This window comes from Monodon monoceros, unplaced genomic scaffold (genome assembly GCF_005190385.1).
Source record: "Monodon monoceros isolate NGI ecotype Baffin Bay Population unplaced genomic scaffold, NGI_Narwhal_1 Super_Scaffold_12, whole genome shotgun sequence".
NCBI lineage: Eukaryota > Metazoa > Chordata > Mammalia > Artiodactyla > Monodontidae > Monodon > Monodon monoceros.
In genome coordinates this window covers 158,443,210-158,470,187 of record NW_021703768.1, presented here as the reverse complement: position 1 = coordinate 158,470,187, position 26,978 = coordinate 158,443,210, and the positions used below count along the sequence as shown (strand labels likewise).

The following is a 26,978-nucleotide window of genomic DNA, read 5'->3' as shown; positions in this document are numbered from 1 at the left end:
ATTTTGCTGCATTGGGATGAGAGTTTGGAAATCACTTCATACACCTTAAAAAACAAAAATCACATCCACTAGAATAAGATCATTTAACTTAATACTGATTATTTATTATTTCCCGTATTTGACCATTTTCAAAGCTCAACAGGCTCCATAAAGTACATAGAAGAGTGACCTGTTCACCTGTTTTTTTTTGTTTTTGTTGTTGTTGTTGTTTTTTGCGGTACGCGGGCCTCTCACTGTTGTGGCCTCTCCCCTTGCGGAGCACAGGCTCCGGACGCGCAGGCTCAGCGGCCATGGCTCATGGGCCTAGCCGCTCCATGGCATGTGGGATCTTCCCAGACCAGGGCACGAACCCGCATCCCCTGCATTGGCAGGCGGACTCTCAACGACTGCGCCACCAGGGAAGCCCATGTTCACCTGTTATTAAGGCAGGTGTGTGAAAATAGTGTACTAGAACTACATCTTTCATGAACTGTCAGCTTGCAACATTTATTTATTTATTTGTTTGTTTGTTTATTTATTTATTTATGGCTGCATTGGGTCTTCGTTGCTGCGCACGGTCTTTCTCTAGTTGCGGCGAGCGGGAGCTACTCTTCATTGTGGTGCACGGGCTTCTCACTGCAGTGGCTTCTCCTGTTGAGGAGCATGGGCTCTAGGCACGTGGGCTTCAGTAGTTGTGGCTCACGGGCTCTAGAGAGTAGGCTCAGTAGTTGTGGCACATGGGCTTAGTTGCTCCGTGGCATGTGGGATCTTCCCGGACCATTGCGGTGGCTTCTCTTGTTGCAGAGCATGGGCTCTAGGTGCGCGGGCTTCAGGAGTTGTGGCACACGGGCTCAGCAGTTGTGACTTGCGGGCTCTAGAGAGCAAGCTCAGTAGTTGTGGCCCACGGGCTTAGCTGCTCCGCAGCATGTGGGATCTTCCCAGACCAGGGTTCGAACCCATGTCCCCTGCTTTGGCAGGCAGATTCTTAAGCACTGCGCCACCAGGGAAGTCCCTCATGAAGCATTTTGAACCCAGTTTCCTTTTTTCTTTTAAAGATTTATTTATTACTTACTTATTTTATTTATTTTTGGCTGCGTCAGGTCTTAGTTGCGGCATGCGGGATCTTTTGTTGTGGCTCTCGGGCTCTTCGTTGCGGTGCTCGGGCTCCTCTCTAGTTGTGACGCACAGGCTCTAGGGCGCATGGGCTCTGTAGTTTGTGGCACGTGGGCTCTAGTTGAGGCGCATGAGCTTAGTAGTTGTGGCTCGTGTGCTCTAGAGTGCAGGCTCAGTAGTTGTGGCGCGTGGGCTTAGTTGCCCCGTGGCACGTGGGATCTTAGTTCCCTGGCCAGAGATTGAACCCGCGTCCCCTGCATTGTAAGGTGGATTCTTTACCATTGGACCACCAGGGAAAATCCCCCGTTTCCTTTTGAAAGGCTCTTTCCTTGCTTTCAAGTCTGAGGGCAAATCATCACATTTAGGGCCAGTTGTGTTTAAAGACTTACGAGATTATAGAAGATATATGTTGGTCTCTGCCCCTGGCTCCTGACACTCCTCTAACCTCCTGGGTCATAGAAGTGCCTTTTGTTCTAATGAGGTGACTCTGGGCTCATGGATGCCTCCTGGATGAGGTCAGGTCACTGGAAAGACAAGTCATAATAAGAAGCTTGGAACTCTCAGCCCCACCCCCCCATTCTCTTAAGGAAGAAGGGCTGAAAATGGACTTAATGACCATTCCTGCCTCTGTGATGAAACCTCCACAAAATCCCAGTTGTTTGGAGTTCAGAGAGCTTTTGGGTTGGTGACCAGGGGTAGGTGTGGGGAGGGTGATGCCCAGAGAGGGCATGGAAGCTCCGTGCCGCTTCCCACATTCCTCACCCTACTTGTCCCTTCATCAGGATGTTCGTATGTATCCTTTATCGCATCCTTTATTAAACTGGTGAACGTGGGTAAGCGCTTCCCTGAGTTTTGTGAGCCACTCTGGCAAATTAATGGAACCCCAGGAGAAGGGGTCATGGGAACCTGTGATCTATAGCTGGTAGGTCAGAAGAAGCACAGGTGACAGCCTGGTCTTGAGACTGGTGTCTGAAGTGTGTGTGCGTTTGGGGGTTGGGGTTAGTCTTGAGGGACTGAGCCCTTAACCTGTGGGATCTCTCCAGGTAGAGTGTATCAGAACTGAGTGAAAGCATGGGAAACCCAGTTGGAGTCACAGAGAATTGCCTGGTGTGGGGAGAAACCGCCACACATTGGAGACCAGAAGTGTCTGAAGTGAAGTGTTCTCTGTGAAGGTAAAGAGACACACAGGGAAGAAACACACAATAGGGAAAACTGATTTTTTTCCCCAGCACAGAAGAAGGAAAAACTACTTTTCCCTCTACGAGGTTTCACCACATCATCAACCCAGCCCTTCCCCAGGGAGGTTCTCCTTGCTGACTCCGTGTATCTGCCAGCTCTCGATTCTGGACTTTTGAAAGTGGTTCTTTTTGTCTTTTTTCTTACTTGATGCAGCTGTAATAGGAGTTTCAACAAGGATGATAAGGCTTATAGATGGTGCAGGGTAATGGGCGGACTCTTCTCCAGGAATTGTCCTTGGCAGATACAGACAATACCTAGGTGGTGGCAGTTCCTAAATGAGCCTGGCTGACCTGCTCTGCTTTAAGCTGGCACGTGGAGGAGTCTGGGGCCATGTTTCTATTCAGGAAGCCTCTATTATTAAGGTAGCTTTGGGATCACCATTTTCACTCTGTTGTATTGAAAGGAGACCAGGGACTTCCCTGGTTGGCACAGTGGTTAAGAATCCACCTGCCAATGCAGGGGACACGGGTTCGGGCCCTGGTCCGGGAAGATCCCGCATGCCATGGAGCAACTAAGCCTGTGGGCCACAACTACTGAGCCTGCGCTCTAGAGCCCGCGAGCCACAACTACTGAGCCCACATGCCACAATTACTGAAGCCCACACGCCTAGAGCCTGTGCTCCGCAACAAGAGAAGCCACTGCAGTGAGAAACCCGTGCACCACAATGAAGAGTAGCCCCCGCTCGCCACAACTAGAGGAAGCCCACACGCAGCAACAAAGACCCAACGCAGCCAAAAATAAATAAATAAAATAAATAAACTTACTAAAAAAAAAAACAGAGTTACAGATGTAGAAAACAAACTTATGGTTACCAGGAGGTAAGGGGAGGGAGGGATAAATTGGGAGATTGGGGTTGACATATACACACTACTATAGATAAAATTAGCTAATAAGGGCCTACTGTATAGCACAGGGAACTCTACTCAGTCCTCTGTAATGGCCTATATGGGAAAAGAATCTTAAAAAAATAGAGTGGATATATGTTTATGTATAACTGATTCACTTTTCTGTACACCTGAAACTAACACAACAGTGTAAATCAACTATACTTCAATCAAAAATTTAAAAAGAGGGCTTCCCTGGTGGCGCAGTGGTTGAGAATCTGCCTGCCAATGTAGGGGACACGGGTTCGAGCCCTGGTCTGGGACGATCCCACATGCCGCGGAGCAACTGGGCCCGTGAGCCACAACTACTGAGCCTGCGCGTCTGGAGCCTGTGCTCCGCAACAAGAGAGGCCGCGATAGTGAGAGGCCCGCGCATCGTGATGAAGAGTGGCCCCCGCTCGCCGCAACTAGAGAAAGCCCTCACACAGAAACGAAGACCCAACACAGCCAAAAATAAATTAATTTAAAAAAAAATTTTTTTTAAAAAAAATTTTTTTTCCCTTGTGACAAGAACTCTCAGGATTTACTCTGTTAGCTTTCATGTATAACATACAGCAGTGTTAATTATATTAATCATGTTGTACATTACGTCCTAGTGCTTATTTAACTTGTAACTGGAAGTTTGTACCTTTTGACCACCTTATCCACTTTCCACTCCTCCAACCCCTTGCCTCTGGTAACCACAAATCTGATCTCTTTTTCTATGAGTTTCTTTGTTTCTTGAAGTATAATTGACCTACAGCACTGTTAGTTCCAGTGCACAAAATAGTGATTCACTATTTCTGTACATTACAAAATGATCACCACTGTAAGTCTAGTTACCAACTGTCACCATGCAAAGATATTATTATTGATTATATTCCCTACACTGTACATTTTATCCCAGTGACTTATTTATTTTATAACTTATAAAGGAAGTTTTTACCTTTTTAAAATTAAATTTATTTATTTATTTATTTTTGGCTGCATTGTGTCTTCGTTGTAGCGCGGGCTTTCTCTAGTTGTGGTGAGTGGGGGCTACTCTTCGTTGCGGTGCGCAAGCTTCTCATTGTGGTGGCTTCTCTTGTTGCGGAGCATGGGCTCTAGGTGCGCGGGCTTCAGTAGTTGTGGCTTGTGGGCTCTAGAGTGCAGGCTCGGTTGTTGTGGCGCATGGGCTTAGTTGGTCCGAGGCATGTGGGATCTTCCCGGACCAGGGCTCGAACCCATGTCCCCTGCATTCGCAGGCAGATTCTTAACCACTGCGCCACCAGGGAAGCCTGGAAGCTGTTACTTCTTAATCTCCCTCAACTATTTCAGTCATCCTCTCAACCCCTTCCCCTCTGGCAAGTGCTATTTGTCTGTGCATCTCTGACTCTGTTTTGTTATCTTTGTGCGTTTGTTTTGTTTTTTAGATTCCACATGTAAGTGAAATCATATGGTTTATGTCACAAATGGCAAGATGTCTTCATTTTTTATGGCTGAGTAATATTCCATTATATATATATATATATATATATATATATCCATATCCATTCATCTATCAGTGGACACTTAGGTGGCTTCCATATCTTGGCTATTCTAAATAATGCTTCAATGAAAATAGAGGCACCTGTATCTTTTCAAATTTGTGCTTTTGTTTTCTTTGGAAAAATACCCAGAAGTGGAATTGCTGGATTGTGAGGTAGTTCTATTTTTAATTAAAAAATTTTTTTTAATTGGAGTATAGTTGATTTGCAATGTTGTGTTAGTTTCAGGTATACAGAAAATGAATCAGTTATAAATATACATATGTCCACTTTTTAAAAAAGTTCTTTTCCCTTAGAGGCCATTACAGAGTATTGAGTAGAGTTCCCTGTACTATAGAGTATATTTTTAATTTTTTGAGGAAACTCCATACTGTTTTCCATAGCAGCTACATGAAGTTGCATGCCCACCAATAGTGCACAAGGGTTCCCTTTTCTCCACATCTTCACCAACATTTGTTACCTGTTTTCTTTTTTCTTTTCTCTTTTTTTTTTTGCGGTATGCGGGCCTCTCACTGTTGTGGCCTCTCCCGTTGCGGAGCACAGGCTCCAGACGCACAGGGTTAGCAGCCGTGGCCCACGGGCCTAGCCACTCCGCAGCATGTGGGATCTTCCTGGACCTGGGCACGAACCTGTGTCCCCTGCATCGGCAGGCGGACTCTCAACCACTGTGCCACCAGGGAAGCCCCACTTGTTTTCTTTTTGAAAATAGCCATTCTGACAGGTGTGAGGTGATATCTCCTTGTGGTTTTGATGAGCATTTCTCTGATGATTAGTGATGTTGAGCACCTTTTCATGTGCCTTTGGGCCTTCTGTGTGTCTTCTTTGGAAAAATGGCTGTTAAGGTCCTCTGCTTATTTTTCAATTGAGTTGTTTGTTTTTGTCTGAGTTGTGTGAGTTCTTTATATGTTTTAGATATCAATTCCTTACTAGACATATCATTTGCAAATGATATGTCATTTTCCCAGTCAGTAGGTTGCCTTTTCATTTTATTGGTGGTTTCCTTCACTGTGCAAAAGCTTTTTAGTTTGATGTAGTCCCATTTGTTTATTTTTACTTTTGTTTCCCTTGCCTGAGGAGACATATCCAAAAAATATTGCTAAGACCTGTCCAAGAGCATCAAGCCTATGTTTTCTTCTAGAAGCTTTATGACTTCAGGTCTTATATTTAAGACTTTAATCCATTTTGAGTTTGCTTTTGTGTATGGTGTGAGAAAGTAGTCCGGTTTTGTTTTTTTGTTTTTTTGCATGTAGCTGTCCAGTTTTCTACTTATTAAAGAGGCTGTCTTCCCCCCCGCCCCCGTTGTATATTCTTGCCTCCTTTGTCATATATTAATTGACCAAATAAATGTGTGTTAATTTCTGGGCTTTCTATTCTCTTCCGTTGATGTATGTGTCTGTTTTTGTGCCACTGCCATACTGTTTTCATTCCTGTAGCTTTGTTGTATAGTTTGAAATCAGAGAATATGATACCTCCAGCTTCATTCTGAAAATTGTTTTGGCTATTTGAGGTTTTTTGTGTTCCCATACAAATTTTGGAAGTGTTCATTCTAGTTCTGTGGGAAATGCCATTTGTATTTTAATAGGGATTGCCTTGACTCTGTAGATTGCTTTCAGTAGTATGGTCATTTTAACAATATTTATTCTTCTAATCAATGAGAACAATAAATCTTTCCATTTCGTTTTGTCATCTTCAGTTTCATCAGTGTTTTATAGTTTTCTATGTACTGTTCTTTTACCTCCTCAGATTTATTCCCAGGTATTTTATTTTTTGATGCAGTTGTAAGTGGAATTATTCTTAATTTCTCTTTTTGATAGTTTGTTGTTAGTGTTTAGATACTGAACAGATTTCTGTATACTCATTTTATATCCTGCAACTTTACTGAATTCATTTAATCTAACAGTTTTTTTTGTGCGTGTGGCATCTTTACGATATTTTCATATAGTATCATGTCATCTGCAAACAGTGACAGTTTTACTTCTTTCTTTCCAATTTGGATTCCTTTTATTTATTTTTATTGTCTGATTGCTGGGGCTATGACTTCCAATACTGTGTTGATTAAAAGTGGCGAGAGTGGGCATCCTTGTCTTGTTCCTGATCTTCAAGGAAATGTTTTCAGCTTTTCACCATTGAATATGATATTGGCTCTAGGTTTGTCATATATACCTTTATTGTGTTGAGGTATGTTCCCTTTATACCCACTTTGTTGAGAGTTTTCATCATACACAGATGTTGAATTTTGTCAAAAGGTTCTTCTTAATCTACTGAGGTGATCATATGATTTTTAATCTTCAATTTGTTAATGAGTTCTATCACGTTGACTGATTTGCAGATGTGGAACTATCCTTGCATCTTTGGGATAAACCCCACTTGATCATAGTGAATGATCTTTTTAACGTATTGTTGATTTTGGTTTCCTAGTGTTTTGTTGAGGATTTTTGTGTCTATGTTCATTAGTGATATTGGCATGTAGTTTTCTTTTTGTGTGTAGTATCTTTCTGATTTTGGTATTAGGGTGATGCTGGCCTCATATAACGATCTGGGAAGCATTCCTCTTCAATTTGTTGGTATAGTTTGAAAAAGATAGGGATTAACTCTTCTTTAATTGTTTGGTAGAATTCATCTGTGAAGGTATCTGGTGCTGGACTTTCATTTGTCAGGAGGGTTTTTTTTGCTTTTTTTTTTGTTTTTAAATTACTGATTCAATTTCATTACTAGTAACTGGTCCACTCATGTCTTATGTTTCTTTTTCTTTTCTTTTTTTTAAAAATATTTATTTGGCTGCCCCAGGTCTTAGTTGCAGCATGCAGGATCTTTGTTGTGGCATGTGGGATCTTTAGTTGCAGCATGTGGGATCTTTTAGTTGTGGCATGCAGGGTCTTTAGTTGCAGCATGTGGAATCTATTTCCCTGACCAGGGATTGAATCCAGGCCCCTTGCACTGGGATCAAGGACTCTTAGCCACTGGACTACCAGGGAAGTCCCTCTTATATTTCTTTCTGATTCAGTCTTGAAAGATTGCACATCTAGGAATTTATCCATTTTTTATTAGTGTGTAATTGTTTGGTGTAATCTCTTATGATCCTTAGTATTTCTGTAGTTTTGGTTATAATTTTTCCTCTTTCTTTTCTGATTTTATTTATTTGGGCTCTCTTTTTTTTTTCTTGATGAGTGGGCCAAAGGTTTATCAATTTTGTTTATCTTTTAAAAGAAGCAGCTCTTCATTTCATTGATCTTTTTCGTTGTTTTTCTTTAGTTTCTATTTCATTTATTTCTGCCCTGATCTTTATTATATCTTTCCTTTTACTAACTTTGGATTTTGGTTGTTATTCTTTTTCTAGTTTCTTTAGGTGTAAGGTTAGATTGTTTATTTGAGGTTTTTCTTGTTTCCTGAGGTAGGATGTGTCACCGTGGACTTCTCTCTTAGAACTGCTTTTGCTGCATCCCATAGATTTTTGAAACATTGTGTTTCTATTTTCACTTATCTCCAGGTATCTTTTTATTTCCTCTTTGATTTTTTCAATAAACCATTAGCTGTTTAATAGCATGTTGTTTACCCTCCACATTTTTGTGGGGTTTTTGCTGTTCTTTTCTTATATGTATATATATATAAGAATATATTTCTCATACTGTTGTGTTTGGGAAAGATGCTTGATATGATTTCATTCTTCTTAAATGTATTGAGACTCGTGGTCTAGCATGTGATGCATCCTGGAGAATGTACCATGTATACTTGAAAAGAATGTATATTCTGCTGCTCTTGGATGGAATGTTTTATATATAAAAACTCTAGTGTGTGTGTGTGTGTGTGTGTGTGTGTAATTTAAAGTCCATCTGACCTAATGTGTTGTTTAAAGCCAGTGTTTCAGTACTGATTTTCTGTCTGGATGATCTGTCCATTGATGTATGTGGGGTGTTAAAGTCCCCTGCTATTGTGTTACTGTCAGTTTCATTGTTTATGTTTGTTAATATTTGCATCATATATTTAGGTGCTCCTATGTTGGGTGCATATATATTTACAAGTGTTATATCTTCTTGTTGGATCGATACTTTTTTCATTAAATAATGTCCTTCTTTGTCTCTTGTTACAATCTTTGTTTTAAAGTTTGTTTTGTCTAAGTATTGCTATTCCAGCTTTCTTTCTGTTTCCATTTGTTTGGAATCCCTTTTTCCATCTCCTCACTTTTAATCTGTGTATCTTTAGATCTGAAGTGAGTCCCTATGGGCAGCATATATATGGGTCTTGGTTTTGTATCCATTCAGCCACTTTGTGTCTTTTCTTTTTTTAATGATTTTTTTCTTTCTAACTGATATTTCTTCATTTAAAAAAAATGTAAAAATCTCACCAGAATGTGAGTCATTCTTTTTTGTTCATTTGTTAGTTTTTTTTAATTTTATTTTTTATACAGCAGGTTCTTATTAGTTATCTATTTTATACAAATCAGTGTATATATTTCAATCCCAGTTCATCTCACCATCACCCCCTGCCCAACACTTCCCCCCTTGGTGTCCATACGTTCGTTCTCTATTTGTTTCTCTATTTCTGCCTTGCAAACGGGTTCATCTGTACCATTTTTCTAGATTCGACATATATGTGTTAATATACGCTATTTGCTTTTCTATTTCTGACTTACTTCACTCTGTATGACAGTCTCTAGGTCCATCCACGTCTCCACAAATGACTCAATTTCGTTCCTTTTTATGGCTGAATAATATTCCACTGTATATATGTACCATATCTTCTGTATTCATTCATCTGTCAGTGGGCATTTAGGTTGCTTCCATGACCTGGCTATTGTAAATAGTGCTGCAATGAACACTGGAGTGCATGTATATGCCCAGTAGTGGGATTGCTGGGTCATATGGTAATTCTTTTTTCAGTTTTTTAAGGAACCTCCATACTGTTCTCCATAATGGCTGTATCAATTTACATTCCCACCAACAGTGCAAGAAGGTTCCATTTTCTCCACACTCTCCCCAGCATTTGTTGTTCATAGATTTTCTGATAATGTCCATTCTAACTGGTGTGAGGTGATACCTCATTGTAGTCTTGATTTGCATTTCTCTAATGATTAGTGATGTTGAGCATCTTTTCATGTGTTTGTTGGCCATCTGTATATCTTCTTTGGAGAAATGTCTATTTAGGTCTTTTGCCCATTTTTGGATTGGTTTGTTTGTTTTTCTGATATTGAGCTGCATGAGCTGCTTGTATATTTTGGAGATTAATCCTTTGTCAGTTGCTTCATTTGCAAATATTTTCTCCCATTCTGAGGGTTGTCTTTTCATCTTGTTTATGATTTCCTTTACTGTGCAAAAGCTTTGAAGTTTAATTAGGTCCCATTTGTTTATTTTTATTTCCATTTTCCTAGGAGGTGGGTCAAAAAGGATCTTGCTGTGATTTATGTCATAGAGTGTTCTGTCTATGTTTTCCTCTAAGAGTTTTATAGTGTCTGGCCTTATATTTAGGTCTCTAATCCCATTTTAAGTTTATTTTTGAGTTTGGTATTAGGGAGTGTTCTAATTTCATTCTTTTACATGTAGCTGTTCAGTTTTGCCAGTACCACTTATTGAAGAGGCTGTCTTTTCTCCATTGTATATTCTTGCCTCCTTTATCAAAGATAAGGTGACCATATGTGCATGGGTTTATCTCTGGGCTTTCTATCCTGTTCCATTGATCTGTATTTCTGTTTTGGTGCCAATACCATATTGTTTTGATTACTGTAGCTTTGTAGTATAGTCTGAAGTCAGGGAGTCTGATCCCTCCAGCTCTGTTTTTCTCCTTCAAGCTTGCTTTGGCTATTTGGGGTCTTTTGTGTCTCCATACAAATATTAAGATTTTTTTGTTCTAGTTCTGTAAAAAATGCCATTGGTAATTTGATAGGGATTGCATTGAATCTGTAGATTGCTTTGAGTAGTATAGTGATTTTCACAGTACTGATTCTCCCAATCCAAGAACATGGTATATCTCTCCATCTGTTTGTGTCATCTTTGATTTCTTTCATCAGTGTTTTATAGTTTTCTGAGTACAGGTCTTTTACCTTCTTAGGTAGATTTATTTCTAGTTATTTTTTCTTTTTTTGCAGTGGTGAATGGGATTGTTTCCTTAATTTTTCTTTCCGATCTTTCATTGTTAGTGTATAGGAAAGCAAGAGATTTCTGTGCATTAATTTTGTATCCTACAACTTTACCAAATTCACTGATTAGCTCTAGTAGTTTTCTGGTGGCATCTTTAGGATTTTCTATGTATAGTATCATGTGATCTGTGAACAGTGACACTTGTACTTCTTCTTTTCCAATTTGAATTCCTTTTATCCCTTTTGGTTCTCTGATTGCCATGGCTAGGACTTCCAAAACTATGTTGAATAATAGTGGCGAGAGTGGGCAACCTTGTCTTGTTCCTGATCTTAGAGGAAATGCTTTCAGTTTTTCACCATTGAGGATGATGTTTGCTGTGGGTTTGTCATATATGGCCTTTATTATGTTGAGGTAGGTTCCCTCTATGCCCATTTTCTGGAGAGTTTTTATCGTAAGTGGGTGTTGAATTCTGTCATAAGCTTTTTCTGCATCTATTGAGATGATCATATGGATTTTATTCTTCAATTTGTTAATATAGTGTATCACATTGATTGATTTGCATATATTGAAGAATACTTGCATCCCTGGGATAAATCCCACTTGATCATGATGTATGATCCTTTTAATGTGTTGTTGGACTCTGTTTGCTAGTATTTTCTTGAGGATTTTTGCATGTGTATTCATCAGTGATGTTGGTCTGTAATTTTCTTTTTGTGTAGTATCTCTGTCTGGTTTTGGTATCAGGGTGATGGCGGCCTTGTAGAATGAATTTGGGAGTGTTCCTTCCTCTGCAGTTTTTTGGAAGAGTTTGAGAACGATGGGTGTTAGCTCCTCTCTAAATGTTTGATAGAATTCACCTGTGAAGCCATCTGGTCCTGGACTTTTGTTTGTTGGAAGATATTTAATCACAGTTTCAATTTCATTACTTGTGATTTGTCTGTCATATTTTCTATTTCTTCTTGATTCAGTCTTGGAAGGTTATATCTTTCTAAGAATTTTTTTTTTTGGCTGTTTTGGGGCTTCGTTGCTGCATGTGGCCTTTCTCTAGTTGCGGCAAGCAGGGGCTACTCTTCATTGCGGTGTGCGGGCTTCTCATTGTGGTGGCTTCTCTCGTGGAGCAGGGCTCTAGGCCCACGGGCTTCAGTAGATGCGGCATGCGGGCTCAGTAGTTGTGGCGCACGGGCTTAGTTGCTCTGCGGCATGTGGGATCTTCCCAGACCAGGGCTCAAACCCGTGTCCCCTGCATTGGCAGGAAGATTCTCGACCACTGCACCACTAGGGAAGCCCCTCTTTCTAAGAGTTTGTCCATTTCTTCCAGGTTGTCCATTTTATTGTCATAGACTTGCTTGTAGTAGTCTGTTATGATGCTTTGTGTTTCTGTGGTGTCTGTTGTAACTTCTTTTTCATTTCTAACTTTATTGATATGAATCTTCTCCCTCTTTTTCTTCATGAGTCTGGCTAAAGGTTTATCAATTTTGTTTATCTTCTCAAAGAACCAGCTTTTAGTTTTATTGATCTTTGCTATTGTTTTCTTTGTTTCTATTTCATTTATTTCTGTTCTTATTTTTAGGATTTCTTTCCTTCCACTAACTTTGCGTTTTGTTTGTTCTTTCTCTAGTTACTTTAGGTGTAAGGTTAGATTGTTTATTTGAGATTTTTCTTGTTCCTTGAGGTAGGATTCTATTGCTGTAAATTTCCTTCTTAGAATTACTTTTGCTGCATCCCATAGGTTTTGGATCATCATTTTTTCATTGTCATTTGTCTCTACCTATTTTTTGACTTCCTCTTTGATTTCTTCAGTGATCTCTTGGTTATTTAGTAGCGCATTGTTTTAGCTTCCATGTGTTTGTGTTTTTTACGGTTTTTTTCCTGTAATTTATTTCTAATCTCATAGCTTTGTTGTTGGAAAAGATGCTTGATAACGACTTCAGTTTTATTAAATTTACCAAGGCGTGATTTGTGACCCAAGATGTGATCTGTCCTGGAGAATATTCCATGTGCACTTGAGAAGAAAGTGTAATCTGCTGTTTTCAGTTGGAATGTCCTATGATATCAATTAAATCTGTCTGGTCTGTTGTGTCATTTAAAACTTGTGCTTCCTTATTAATTTTCTGTCTGGATGATTTGTCTATTGGTGTAAGTGAGGTGTTAATGTCCCCCCCTAATTTTGTGTTACTGTCGATTTCCTGTTTTATAGATGTTAGCATTTGCCTTATGTATTGAGGTGCTCCTATGTTGGCTGCATATATGTTTATAATTATTATATCTTCTTCTTGGATTGATCCCTCGATCATTATGTAGTGTCCCTCCTTGTCTCTTGTAACAGTCTTTATTTTAAAGTCTATATTATTTGCTATGAGTATTGCTACTCCAGCTTTCTTTTGATTTCCATTTGCATGGAATATCTTTTTCTGCCCCCTCACTTTCAGTCTGTATGTGTCCCTAGTTCTGAAGTGTGTTTCTTATAGGCAACATATATATGGGTGTTGTTTTTGTATCTGTTCAGCCAATCTGTGTCTTTTGGTTGGAGCATTTAATCTATTCACATTTAAGGTACTTATCAATATGTATGTTCCTGTTACCATTTTCTTAATTATTTTGGGTTTGTTTTGTAGGTCCTTTTCTTCTCTTGTGTTTCCCACTTAAGAGAAGTTCTCTTAGCATTTGTTGTAGAGCTGGTTTGGTGGTGCTGAATTCTCTTAGCTTTTGGTTGTCTGTAAAGCTTTTGATTTCTCTGTCAAATCTGAATGAGATCCTTGCTGGGTAGAGTAATCTTGGTTGTAGGTTATTCCCTTTCATCACTTTAAATATGTCATGCCACTCCCTTCTGGCTTGTAGAGTTTCTGCTGAGAAATCAGCTGTTAACCTTACAGGAGTTCCCTCGTATGTTATTTGTCCTTTTTCTCTTGTTGCTTTTAATAACTTCTTTGTCCTTAATTTCTGTCAATTTGATTACTGTGTGTCTCAGTGTGTTTCTCTTTGGGTTTATCCTGCCTGGGACTCTCTGTGCTTCCTGGACTTGGGTGGGTATTTCCTTTCCCATGTTAGGGAAGATTTTGACTATAATCTCTTTAGATATTTTCTTGGGTCCTTTCTCTCTCTCTTTTCCTCCTGGGACCCCTTTAATGTGAATGTTGGTGCATTTAATGTTGTCCTAGAGGTTTCTGGCTGTCTTCATTTCTCTCTTCTTTAATCTGTTCCTCAGTAGTGATTCCATCATTCTGTCTTCCAGGTCACTTATCTGTTCTTCTGCCTTGGTTATTCTGCTATTGATTCGTTCTAGTGTATTTTTCATTTCAGTTATTGTATTGTTCATCTCTGTTTGTTCTTTAATTCTTCTAGGTCTTTGTTAAACATTTCTTGCATCTTCTCAATCTATGCCTCCATTCTTTTTCCGAGGTCCTGGATCATCTTCACTATCATTCTGAATTCTTCTTCTGGAAGGTTGCCTATCTCCACTTCATTTAATTGTTTTTCTGGGCTTTTATCTTGTTCCTTCCTCTGGTACATAGTCCTCGGCCTTTTCATTTTGTCATTCTTTCTGTGAATGTGGTTTTCATTCCAAAGACTGCAGGATTATAGTTCTTCTTGCTTCTGCTGTCTGCCCTGTGGTGGATCCACTCTATGTCTTTTGATTGGAGCATTTAGTCCATTTACTTTAAAGTGATTATGGATAGGTGTGTACTTATTGCCATTTTGTTAATTGCTTTCTGGTTGTTTTTATAGCTTTTTTTTTTTGTCCTTTATTCTTCTTTTGCTCTCTTGTGATTTTATGACTATCTTTAGTGTTATGTCTGGATTACTTTCTCTTTTGTGTGTATCTATTATAGATTTTTAGTTTGTGGTTACCATGAGGTTTATACATAGCAACCTTTCTATATACATGATTACCTTAAGTTCTAACAGCCCTGCATTTTTAGTCATCCCACTTGTGTTTAATTTTTTAAACTTTATTTATTTATTTATTTTTGACTGCATTGGGTCTTCATTGCGGTGCACAGGCTTCTCATTGCCGTGCCTTCTCTTGTTTCAGAACGCAGGCTCTAGGCACGCGGGCTGCAGTAGTTGTCACTCACAGGCTCTAGAGCACAGGCTCAGTAGTTGTGGTGCACTGGCTTAGTTGCTCTGTAGCATGTGGGATCTTCCGGTACCAGGACATGAACCCGTGTCCCCTGCATTGGCAGGTGGATTGTTAACCACTGCACCCCCAGGGAAGTCCTTTAATATTTTTTGTATCATATTTTACATATGTTGTTTTCTGTATTCCTTAACTACTTATTATGGATATAGATAAATTTACTAGTTTTGTCTTTTAACTTTCCTACTAGGTTTGTAAGTGGTTGATCTACTACCTTTACTTTATCTTTGACTTTACCAGTGCAACTTTTCCTTTCTGGTTTTTATATTTCTAGTTGTGGTCTTTTCCACTTAGAGAAGAACATCATGAAAAGGTGATGTTCTAACAGATACTTTTCCTGAGTCTATTGAGGTGATCATATGGTTTTTGTTCTTTGTTAATAAGGTATTTGATACCAATGCTTTGTTTCTTTGAACCAAACTTTTTATTCCTGGGATAAATCCCTCTTGGTGATGGTGTTTAGTACTTTTTATATTTCTCTAGATTTGGATTGTGGATATTTTTGAGGAATTTTTTTGTCTATATTTATATGGAATACTGCTCTGTAGATTTCTTTACATGTGATGTCTTTTTCTTGTCTTGGTATCAGGGTAATACAAGCCTCATAGAAGGGGTTGGGAAATGTCTCTCCACAATTCAATTTTGTATATGGATCACCAATTACTCATGCTATTGAGCCTCTTTTCATATGGTTTTTGGCCATTTGTATATCTTCTTTGGAGAATTGTCTATTCACATTTATTGCCCCATTATTTAACTGTATTATTTGTCTTTTATATTCTTATCTTTTATTTTTTTATTGTTGTCATATGGGTTCTTAAAATATATTTCTGATACAAGCCTCTCATCAGGTGTGTGATTAGCAAACCCAGTTGCAACCCTAGTTGAAGTAACCTTGCCTTCTTTGTAGCTGATATTGTGGGGATTTGTTTTTCCTTCAGATTTTGAGACCATATTTTTTGTTTTAAAAAATCTCTAATTTTTAATTTTGTCATTGTCTGTTTATATCATCAGCGCAGTGTGGTCCCATATTTCTTTTTAAAAAATTTTATTGATTTTTGGCTGTGTTGGGTCTTCATTGCTGCAGGCAGGCTTTCTCTAGTCGTGGTGAGCAGGGACTACTCTTTTTTGAGGTGTGTGGGCTTCTTATTGCAGTGGCTTCTCATTGCAGAGCGTGGGCTCTAGGTGCACAGGCTTCAGTAGTTGTAGCATGTGGACTCAGCATTTGTGGCACATGGGACCTGGAGCACTCAGGCTTCAGTAGCTGAGGCACGTGGGCTCAGTAGTTGTAGCACACAGGTGCAGTAGTTGTGATGCATGGGCTTAGTTGCTCCGCGGCATGTGGGATCTTCTGGGACCAGGGCTCAAACCCGTGTGCCCTGCATTGGCAGTTAGATTCTTAACCACTGTGCCACCTGGCAAGTCCCCAATATTTCTCTAAAAATAATAATTAGGTTCTTTTTTCTCCCTGTTAAAGTCAACTTGACTCCATTACCATTAGATCCTTCAACAGCTCTTGTTTGTGGGGCCTGTTCCTTGAATTCCGAGCACTCTGTTATTTATTTGAGAGGCCCCGCTGGCTTGACAGATTCCTGAGGAACCAGGCCTTTTCTTACCCAGTGGATGTGCCAGGCCCTGGGCCCTGGACTGCCTGTATACCCCTAGTGTCCACCTCATCTTGGCAGGGGGTCATATCTCTGCCTCTGTTGGATATGAGGGGGCTAGACCAGACTCCCTGCTGCTTTTGCCTTCAAGTTAAGTGTTATTCAGATCCAGCAGCACTGACGTTCTGTTTCCGGTTCTTGGAGGTGACAAGGTAGTAATAACTTTTGACCAAGCCAGGTATCCATTTCCATGTTATCTGAATGATGATTTCATTTTTCAGTCTTTATCATACCTTAGGATATACTCTTTCAGTAAAAACAATTCTTTCTAATTATGTGTGTGTGAGTATTTATCAAGTATTGCTGTTACACTTTGCTTCAGTTTCCAGCACTTAGCATCACTGAGTAAAATGCATTTTATTGGCTTGTATGTGTTCATTTCCCACAAGAGTGTAAGCTCAGGAGTTCTAGGAATTGAGTCCAGTTCCCGACTTTCGGCCTCCCCATCTTCCCACACACGGGGGTGAAGAGGGAGCCTTGCTGACATAGAACCTGTGGCTGTTTCAGGACTCGGTGGTCTTTGAGGACGTGGCTGTGAACTTCACCGTGGAGGAGTGGGCTTTGCTGGACCTGGCTCAGAGGAAGCTCTACAGAGACGTGATGCTGGAGACCTTCAGGAACCTGGCCTCCGTGGGTGAGGATGGCTTCCTCCCTGCACTTAGTCTTTAGGGAACAAATATTTCTTACAATGTTCTTTCTTATTAGGGACAAGGATGAGAACATGTTGGAAAAAAGACAAACACAGTCCAGCCTTTCATGAAACCTACCTAGGGTCAGGTAGCTTTTCCATGAAAACAAAGTTTACTGTATTGATTGACTTTTTGTCACTCTTGATTAGAATCCTGAGGGTCCCGAATTTTATAAATGTGAGCATATTCTGCAGTGTCACCTAGAGCAGTGGGAGAAGCGTTATGGTTTTCACCCTGTGAAAGTTACACTGTGATCAGTATACATTTGACATGATAATTTTGCTGCAGTTAAACCCACACTTACCCATTGTGAGTGACTTGAGGACCAGAGAATTGGCCCATCTCATGGATGGCTTGTTGTCCTTCATCCTCCCCATGAGGAGCTTTTCTCCATGAGCAAGACAGCAGCCACACACCATCCGATCTCCCAGTGGCAGCTGGGTCAGTGGAGATAGGCTTTGTCTAGGGCCTCTGTGCTTGCGATCACCGGGAGGGCACACCTCTCAGGAGGAGAAGGTTCTGGATCAGGGAGTGATATTTGGAGGTATCTGTTAGAAATATGACTCTGTCTTTGAGAAGGTGATGTTTGTCATTAACCTGGCTTCCCTCTTGGAGTTTTCATCCATCCTTGCCCACTTGGGAAGTCTTTCTGTAGCTCCTCTTACAAAGGGAGCACTTGGGAATGTGCATTTTACCCAGTTCCATCCTACTTTACTTTTCTGAAAATACTGATGTCGACATCAGTCTCCATTCTTTTTGAAGTACCTCTTAGTGAACAAGCTGCCACTTTGACTCATTTTTCGTACGATGGCCAAAGTTCCAAATAGCTAGGGTCCTCAGAGTTTTTCTTTGTTCCCATGTCCATTTTTCCTTATAAAATGTGTTTACATTTTTGGGTCAGTATATGGAAAGAAATCTGCATATGGTTTCTTTTCTTTCCTTTATCCCACCATTTCTTTCCCAAGGGTTTAGTTATGTTACCAACTGTTGCAGGTTCTTGCCCTCAAGTTAAAACCAGTGGATCAAGTCCTCAGTGGGATATTTTGGAGAATGAACTATGCAGTGAAAAGAAAATAGTAAGATGCACAAGAAATGATTCCTGTTCTGTTTTTGGAGAAAACTGGATATTTCATAACATCCGAGGTCACCAAACTCAGGAGAGGGATTTCAGGTGAGTGGCACAGCTACAGGGGAAGGCGGATCTCTGCAGACTGTTAGACTAACTTGAAACTAAAGAAAAGGTATAAACCTAGCTAAACAATTTTTTACTTAGAAAATTTTCACAAGAGAATACTTTCATAAATGTGAGGTATCTGAAACATAATTCAGTTGGAAACAACGACCAGGAAACCCTGTATGTAAGAAACACAGAACGTTATGGCTCTGTCTGAGCCCTCAGCCAGAGTATTAAGCTTGTTACATGTTGTCACAATGCAGACAGTGCCTACAACATACCCATTCCTTGAAAATGGCAAATACATAGTGAAAATAATAATGAACAACCATCAATAAATCATTAATGAAGAAATCAGTTATAATCATTAATCCCTAATACTGTTCTTCCCATTTTGAACAGAAATGGTTTGGTGGAGCATCTCTGCAAAGGTAATGAAGGTCATCAATGTGGAGAAACCCTGAACCAGATTACACATCTTACTGTGCATAAGGGTTATCCGACTGGAATTCAGCCCTATAAATGCACTAAGTGTGGAAAAGCCTTCAGGGATTGTTCTTTCCAGAAGAATCAGCAAAGATCTCACCCTGGACACAAACCTTATCCCTGTGAAGAATGTGGGGAAGCCTGCAGCTGTGTCTCGTGCCTAAATCCTCCTGGGGAAACACACCTTGTAGAGAAACCCGAAAAACATCAGGATGCTGGGAGAGCATCTAAGAGATATGTGAAGAGTGGCAGTAGTAAACAGTCTTTAGAGGGTAAGAAGTCTGGAAAAACTCTCACTTGTCCCTCATCCTTTAAGGGACGTGAGAGAGGTCACCATCGACAGAAAATCCATGTGTGTAAAGTATGTGGGAAATCCTTTATGTATTATTCCTACCTTGCACGGCATGTGAGAACTCACACTGGAGAGAAGCCCTATGAATACAAGGAATGTGAGAAAACCTTCCGATATCCTGCATCCCTGGGAGGACATGTGACAATGCACACTGGAGAGAAACCTTACGTGTGTAAGGAATGTGGGAAAACCTTCAGTTGTCCCAAATACTTCAGAAGACACGTGAAAACACACAGTGGCATGAAACCCTATGAATGTGTGGAATGCGGCAAAGCCTACAGTTGCTCCTCATCCCTTCGAGAACACGCGCGAACACACAGCGAAGAGAAACCCTATGAATGTCAGCACTGTGGGAAAGCCTTCAGGCATCAGCGATATTTTAAAAAGCATGTAAGAATGCACAGCGGAGTGAAACCCTATGAATGTATGGAATGCGGGAAAGCCTACAGTTGTTCCACATCCCTCCGGGAGCATGAGAGAACGCACACTGGGGAGAGGCCCTTCGAATGCCAGCACTGCAGGAAAGCCTTCACTCGCCATGCCTCCCTTCGAGGACACATGAGAACGCACAGTGGGGAGAGAGCCTACAGATGTACACAGTGTGGGAAAGCTTTCTGTTGGCCCTCGTCCTTACGAAAGCACGTAAGAATGCACAGTGAGGAGAAGCCCTATGAATGTCAGCAATGTGGGAAAGCCTTCTGGTACCCCGCAAACCTGCGAGGACACATGAGGCTACATGCTGGGGAGAAACTCTGAATCCAAGGACCGTGGGAGAGACTTCATTGTCTCTTCAAACTTGTAATGTGAGCAGCACACTGTAGAGAAAACTTATGAAAGGGAAAACGTGGGAAAACCTTCAGCACTTCACTTACTTTGTACATGAAAACTCAGAGCGCAATAGAAATCTTTTAACAGAGATAAATATGGTTTTGCCTTGGTAAGTGCCTCATCCTGAATAGGGATCCCAGTGTATTAATTTCTAGCTCATATTGCTGATCTGAATACTTAAGATAATAACTATCTCTCTATGTCTACTTCATCTGTACTACTTATATTTTGTTATCTCCAACTTTAAATAATCATACAGTCATATAAAGCTTGCCTCATTTCCATCACAGTGTCTTTTTTTTTTGGCTGCCCTGCTCAGCCTGTGGGATCTTAGTTCCCTGACCAGGGATCAAACACATGCCCCCTGCAGTAGAAGCACAGAGTCCTAACCACTGGACTGCCAGGGAATTCCCATTATGATGTCTTTTGAACCCAGGGGTGATAAGTGGTTTTCAGTTTTTGGTTTTTTTTCATGTGTAACTTGGTATAATTTTTAGGTGAAAAGCTTTTGATTCTTACTTTGCATTATCTTCCTAATATGTGATCATGATATGAGGTCTGTATAGTTGAAATGTCTTTCCTGGTCCACTGTTACAGATACTGGAATTTTCTGACTCAATATTTACCCTCCCCTTGCACCTTCATTACTGAAAGGTGTGTCTTCCAAGTTGTTTGTTGCTAGCAGATACCATATCTTTGTTTCTCACAGAAATTAGTAATTGTAGAAGGTCTTGGAAAATAACATTCTCATCTGATTATGTTTGTAATTTGGCCTCTGTTCATGTCCATGATCTTGGTTGGAAATCGGACATGATAATTGAGTTAAGAAGTGCAACTTGCTGGCATGAAGATGAAAGCTCCTGTCCAGACGGTTCTACTGAATTGTGTTGTCAGCTTGGGTAAGGTGGGAAACTGTATATCCAGAGTCCTTCTGTTAGTGGTTCTGAGTTAAAGTTCTTAAGATGAGGAAGAAGCATGAGGTCTGGAAAGCAGAAGTGTGGAAACCATGATTCTCAGGCTTCTGTACCATCAGGAGACAGAGATGCATGGCAACCTGGTGAGCCTGAGTTCCAGCACCGTTTTTTGACTTCTGGCTCTGCCCATGTGGAGCAGTCCCAATCAGACATGTTTGATGAACCCAACCCTGTGGATTTCTGGCTACAGAATCTGATCCATGATGGGGGTTTATAGAGGTTACGTGTGGAAGCCAGGACCCCTAGAAAATGGAAGAGAAAAAGTTGGCATCTGGTTTGATTACTTACTTGATTGACCTGGCTGGTGATCACGAGCTTCTACCTGGTTGCCCCAGAAGCCCCTGTGCACTGGTCTGTCTGTATATGGTGGTTCCAAACCCTGGGAGGAATGATTTCTTCACTGGTGCCTTCCAAATCTCATATGAGTTAAGCTGTTGGTGAATTGTAACCTGGAATCGTAAAGACGGGGATCCTGGGAAACATACCTCCCAGCCTTACCCTCAGTGAAACAACAATTCAGCAGAAACATATCTACCTTTAGATTTCATTGACCTTTCACAGTAGTACCAAGAAATGTAGCACAATGGGGATGAGAGGGATATGGAGATGGAAGTTTCATTCATTCATTTATTCCAGGGAATATTATAGCGGAAGAGTAAACTAACTATTTCAGATAACACTGGAAGTTGATACCTAAATGGATTATTAAAATATATACAAATGTGTGGGACTTCCCTGCTGGTCCAGTGGTTAAGACTTCACGCTCCCAATGCAAGGGGCACGGGCTCGATCCCTGGTCAGGGAACTAAGATCCCTCGTGCCACACGGCACAGCCCCCCACATAAAATACATATACATATACTGACTTAAGTAGTGTGTCCTCCCCTGCCCCACCACCGATTTCATGTCCACCTGGAATCACTGACACAACCTGATTTGGAATAAGGTCTTTGCAGATGTAATCAGGATGTGGTCATATTGGATTGGTGTCGGTCCTAATCCAATGATGTGTATCCTTATAAAAAGAGGGAAATTTGGGCACAGAGACCTGCACAGGAGACAGACATGTCTTCACCATGTAAAGACAGAGAAGAGATTGGTGTGATCTCTGTACAAGCCAAGTCATGCGAAGGATTGTTGGCAACCTCCAGAAGCTAGAAGATATGCCTAGAACAGGTTCCTCCTCAGAGCCTCCAGAAGTAGCCAGCCCTGCTGATCACTTCATTTCATACGGCCAGCCTCCTAAACTGTGAGAAAATAAGTTTCTGTTGTTTAAACCACCATGTCTCCGGTGCTTTGTTAGGGCAGCCCAAGCAGACTAATGTAGTTCCTAAGGAGGGTGTGGGCCTTGGATATTTGAAGGACAGCCAGAGGCCAGTGTTTCTGGAGCAGAGTGAGCTGGTGGCAAGAACAGCAGAGGTGAGAGGAGAGCAATGGTGGTGGGTAGGCACATCATGTCCTGATGCACTGACCTGCTGTGGTGCACTGACATTGGCCATGAGTGACATAGAGCCTAAAAGTGAGATGAGGCAGCTTTACAAAGTTCCTGTGTTACCTTGAGAATAGACTCTAGGATGTTGTCACTTAAGGTGGTGGATCAGATGGGGTTGGTAGCAGTGACAATGATGTGCCAGGTTAGAGCCCGGATGTAATTTGAAGTAAGAGCCATCAGAATTTCTTGATGGCTTGAAGGTGGGGTGAGAGGAAGATTCAAGAGTGGCTCTATTATTTTGTGCAGGAAAAACTGGCATGATGGTATTGCCATTAACTGACATGTAGGTCGTGGGCAATGGAGAAGAATATTGGTGGAGTGTAAGGAGTTGAACTTGGAGTGTGCTGAGATGAAGATGAGATCAGGGCATACTAAGGCAGAAGATAAACTTATGAGAATTTTATTAGATTTTATTACAATTTAAAAAATATTTTAGGGACTTCCCTGGCGGTCCAGTGCTTAAGACTGAGCTTCTACTGCAAGGGGGTGTGGGTTCGATCCCTGGTCTGGGAACTAAGATCCCACATGCCCCGTGGTGTGGCCAAAAAATAAAAGTAAAAATAAATTAAAAAAATAAAAACATATTGTAAGAGAATGTTATTACAAACATTGGTCCCAATGGCAAAAATGTGGGGGGAAAAAGCTCCTAACAGTTGAATCATTACATGAAAATGGTATAGTCCTACAAGCATAAAAATAGATTAATAAAAGTGCATAAATTACCAAGCTGTGGACGGCAAAACATTTTTGAATAAAAGACACTTGATAGGGACTTCCCTGGTGGTCCAGTGGTTAAGAATCCACCTTCCAATGCAGGGGACACGGGTTCGATCCCTGGTTGGGGAACTAAGATCCCACATGCCAAGGGGCAGCTAAGTCCGAATGCCACATCTAGAGAAGCCCTTGCGCCATAATGATGACCCAGCACAGCTAAAATTAAAAAATAAATAAAATTTAAAAAGTGGACTGTTAAAGCTGATATTTAAAAAAAAAAAGACACGATATAAAATGATACATACCATTTGACTCTATTTACATGCAATATAAAACAGGAAAAATTATTGATGAAACTAAAAGTAAATGAAAGGAAATGATTTTTAAAAGTTTGGGATATTGGTAACTGTGAGAGGGCAGGGTGGGGCTTCTGATGGGGCATAAACCCAAGTGGGATGTGGGGGGTGTGACAGCAGCCTCCCTGTCTTGTCTGGATTATGACATCATGTGTTAAAAAAAAAGGAGACATCGGGCCCAAAATGTAGTCACTTGTGCTGAATCCCATGTCAGCAAGCCAAAACTTACTACCTAGCCAAATTGCACTTTCAGTCTTTCCCAGGAGTGTGACCTTTAACCAGTCGATCTGGGTTTTCCTGCTCAGCACTAGTGAGGTAATCCCCTTGATAGGCCCCCTCCATCCCCCTTAGGAGGGCGGCATTGCCTGAAACCATGCATTCTTTGCTAATAATTTCCTTTCCACTTTTGAAAACCTTTCCTATTCTGAAGCTCAGTGGTGCGCGTTTCTACTTGCCAGATGGGACACTGCCCAGCTCATCAATTGTTCAATAAAGCCAATTTGATCTTTAAATTTACTCAGTGAATTTTTGCTATTTAACAGATTTGGTGGCAGCAGTGGGATCAAAGGACTTTCCAACGGTATTCAGAGATGACCAGAAACAGAGGCATGGGGGACTTCCCTGGTGGTCCAGTGGTTAAGACTCTGCACTTCCACCGCAGGGGGCACAGGTTCATCCCAGGGAACTGAGATCCCACATGCCGTGTGCCATGTAGCACAGACAAAAAATAATTAATTTAAAAAAACACACACACAGCCATGGTACCAGCAAACCTTTTTTCGAGTTCACTGTCTTTCTCACCATTTCTGAGGGTTGTGGATAAGTTCCTCTCATTTCTGAGCTCTGCTCTCTGTTGTACTCCCAATCGAATTGACTTTCCAGTCAAGGGTTTAGTGGGTCAGCTTGAGCTGGAAGATGGTTCCATCCAGAACCCTAGTCCCTAGTTCTTAGTTCAGTCTGCAATCTCCTGCTTGTTTGGAATCCCTTTCACAAGTTGCACCCTGCATTTCCCCTTTACTGGGGTTGCTGTTACAGTCCTTTCCCCAGTTCCAGTCTATTGACCCCATTTGCTGGAGTCTCCTTATTTAGTCCATGCTGGGATTTTTTTAAAAATTTGGCCATGCCCTGAGGCATGCTGGATCCTAGTTCCTGACCAGGGATTGGACCTGTGCCCCCTGCAGTGAAAGTGCAGGGTCCTAACCATTGGACTGCCAGGGAAGTCCCCCATGCTGGGAGTTACTGGTGGTGTACATGGACTTCTGCAGCAGTGTGTCTTGGTTGCTGCTGGTTTGTTTTGGTGAACATGTTTATCTTGTTTTGTATAGATAAAGGCTACTGCTAACATGGATCTCAGAAACCAAAAAGCCACAAAACTTGGTGGTCACAGATCAAGAATTTAAGAACTGTTAGAACACTTGCCACCTAACTCAAAGACTCCCATGTTGGGATAAGTTGGTCACAGAATGGGTTGGAATGGTACAAGGTCCCTTGCCAAACTCAAGAAAATTTCTATGCAGTGTAGTACATTGTAAACTACCACAGTTTCCAACTGAGTGGCATGTCCCTTTTAGGTATTAGTTTGACTCCAAGTGACCGAAAGTATAAGAAATAAATGGAGGGAGGGAGGGAGGAAAGAAAGGTACATACATACATAAATAAATAAGATCCTTAAATCCACATGGTTAATAAGCATGCCACCTTCCAGTACACCTGTTAGGAACTGTGGTCCCAGAAGCTATAAATATCTGTAAAAATGGCAAAATCTTACTGAAAACAACCTACAAATTTTGTGTGTTGAGAACATGGCTTGGGAGCCCCAAAATATGGCCAAACAGAAATGTATATTAATCTCCATTTGCAGCTAGGGTCCTACCAAACTGCTGCCATTCCTCAGGGAAATTAAAACCTAGCGTTACAATGGTTGTTATAAGGAACATTCCAATTAGATAAGATCATTTAAGAAGTGCACTTGGGCTTCCCTGGTGGCGCAGTGGTTGAGAGTCCGCCTGCCGATGCAGGGGACACGGGTTCATGCCCCGGTCCGGGAAGATCCCACACGCCGCGGAGCAGTTGGGCCCATGAGCCATGGCCGCTGGGCCTGCGTGTCCGGAGCCCGTGCTCCGCAACGGGAGAGGCCACGACGGTGAGAGGCCGCGTACCGCAAAAAAAAAAGAAGTGCACTTAATAAAAATTTTTTAAATAATAAAAAATTTTAAGAATTAAAAACAAAGTGCACTTAAAAGTGAGGGCTTCCATGTGAAACAAACAGAATGGGATTAATTGGCATGTAGGGGGGGCCTCCAAAAGTCAAAAAAATTTTCTTAAAAATTCATTACAAAAGGCTAATAGAAAATTAAAGCTACAAGAGGTACCTAAAACAAAAGAACTCGTAAAGACAACACTGAACATAGTGGTTATTTTGACAAAACATGTCCACCTTTTATAGTCTCTTATTATCACGAGCAGACCACTAGAAAAAAAAATTCGTTCTTTTAACAGAACCAATTTTTACTTTTGCACTAACTTACTTGTCATATTAAAACTTGTTCACCTAAATTTATTCCAATTTTAGCCAGTCCTGATGACTCAAAAAAATCCTTTCTAAAGATTCCTTTTTTTCACAAAACTTTTACAACTTTCTATGTCTATTTTACCTGTCCTTTGTTTTCTTTCCCATTTAGAAATAAGTAGCTTTAGGACAAAGTCACTTCATTTTCCCTTAATAAAATGCATTCCCATTCCTTATACATTTTTCTTTTAATTTTCTTGCATACAAGGATATCTTCCTTATTAATCTTAGTAGTTTTAGAGACCTTAATTTATAATGAAACTAAGAAGTAAGCAATTGTGAACTGTTTGTTATACCAATATTTCTTTTCCAATTCAGTAAAAAGTATCTTATTAATAGATCCAAATATCTTTTGTTTTCTGTAATAAGGCAAAAGTAGGTAAACTTAGACTTGTTTAGTATTGAATAACTAGTGTTTCAGTATTTTATCTTACTCAGAAATGACGTAGACATTCAATGAATTCCCATCATTCAATTTAACGTAGCAAACTCTAAGGGTGTAAATTACCCCCTCAAAATTGGTAAGCTATTCTGAATAGATCTAGCATAAAACAATTATCACTTAAAACTTCATGTAGGGAAAATGGCGGACTAGGAAGACGCGGAATTCGCGTATCTGCACAACTAGGGCACCTACCAGGCACCAGCGGGGGACCACAGACACCTAAGGGGATGGGAGGAACCCCCAGCGACTGGTTGTTTCAATTATATTTTTATTTTACTTAATATATTTTTCATCTTTCTAATTTTA

General features: G+C 40.7%; 1 protein-coding gene across 1 annotated transcript in view; it reads left to right on the top strand.

Annotated features, from left to right (window-relative positions):
* LOC114893159 (zinc finger protein 77-like) overlaps window positions 1-23,639 on the top strand; it is a 29,923-nt gene extending 6,284 nt beyond the window's left edge. The window contains exons 2-4 of the mRNA XM_029218757.1: window positions 17,101-17,227; window positions 18,276-18,453; window positions 18,859-23,639. Coding sequence (XP_029074590.1) covers window positions 17,101-17,227; window positions 18,276-18,453; window positions 18,859-20,050 — 1,497 coding nt within the window. The 3' untranslated portion in view covers window positions 20,051-23,639. The remainder of the gene's footprint in view (window positions 1-17,100; window positions 17,228-18,275; window positions 18,454-18,858) is intronic.
* Window positions 23,640-26,978: the final 3,339 nt, after the last annotated feature.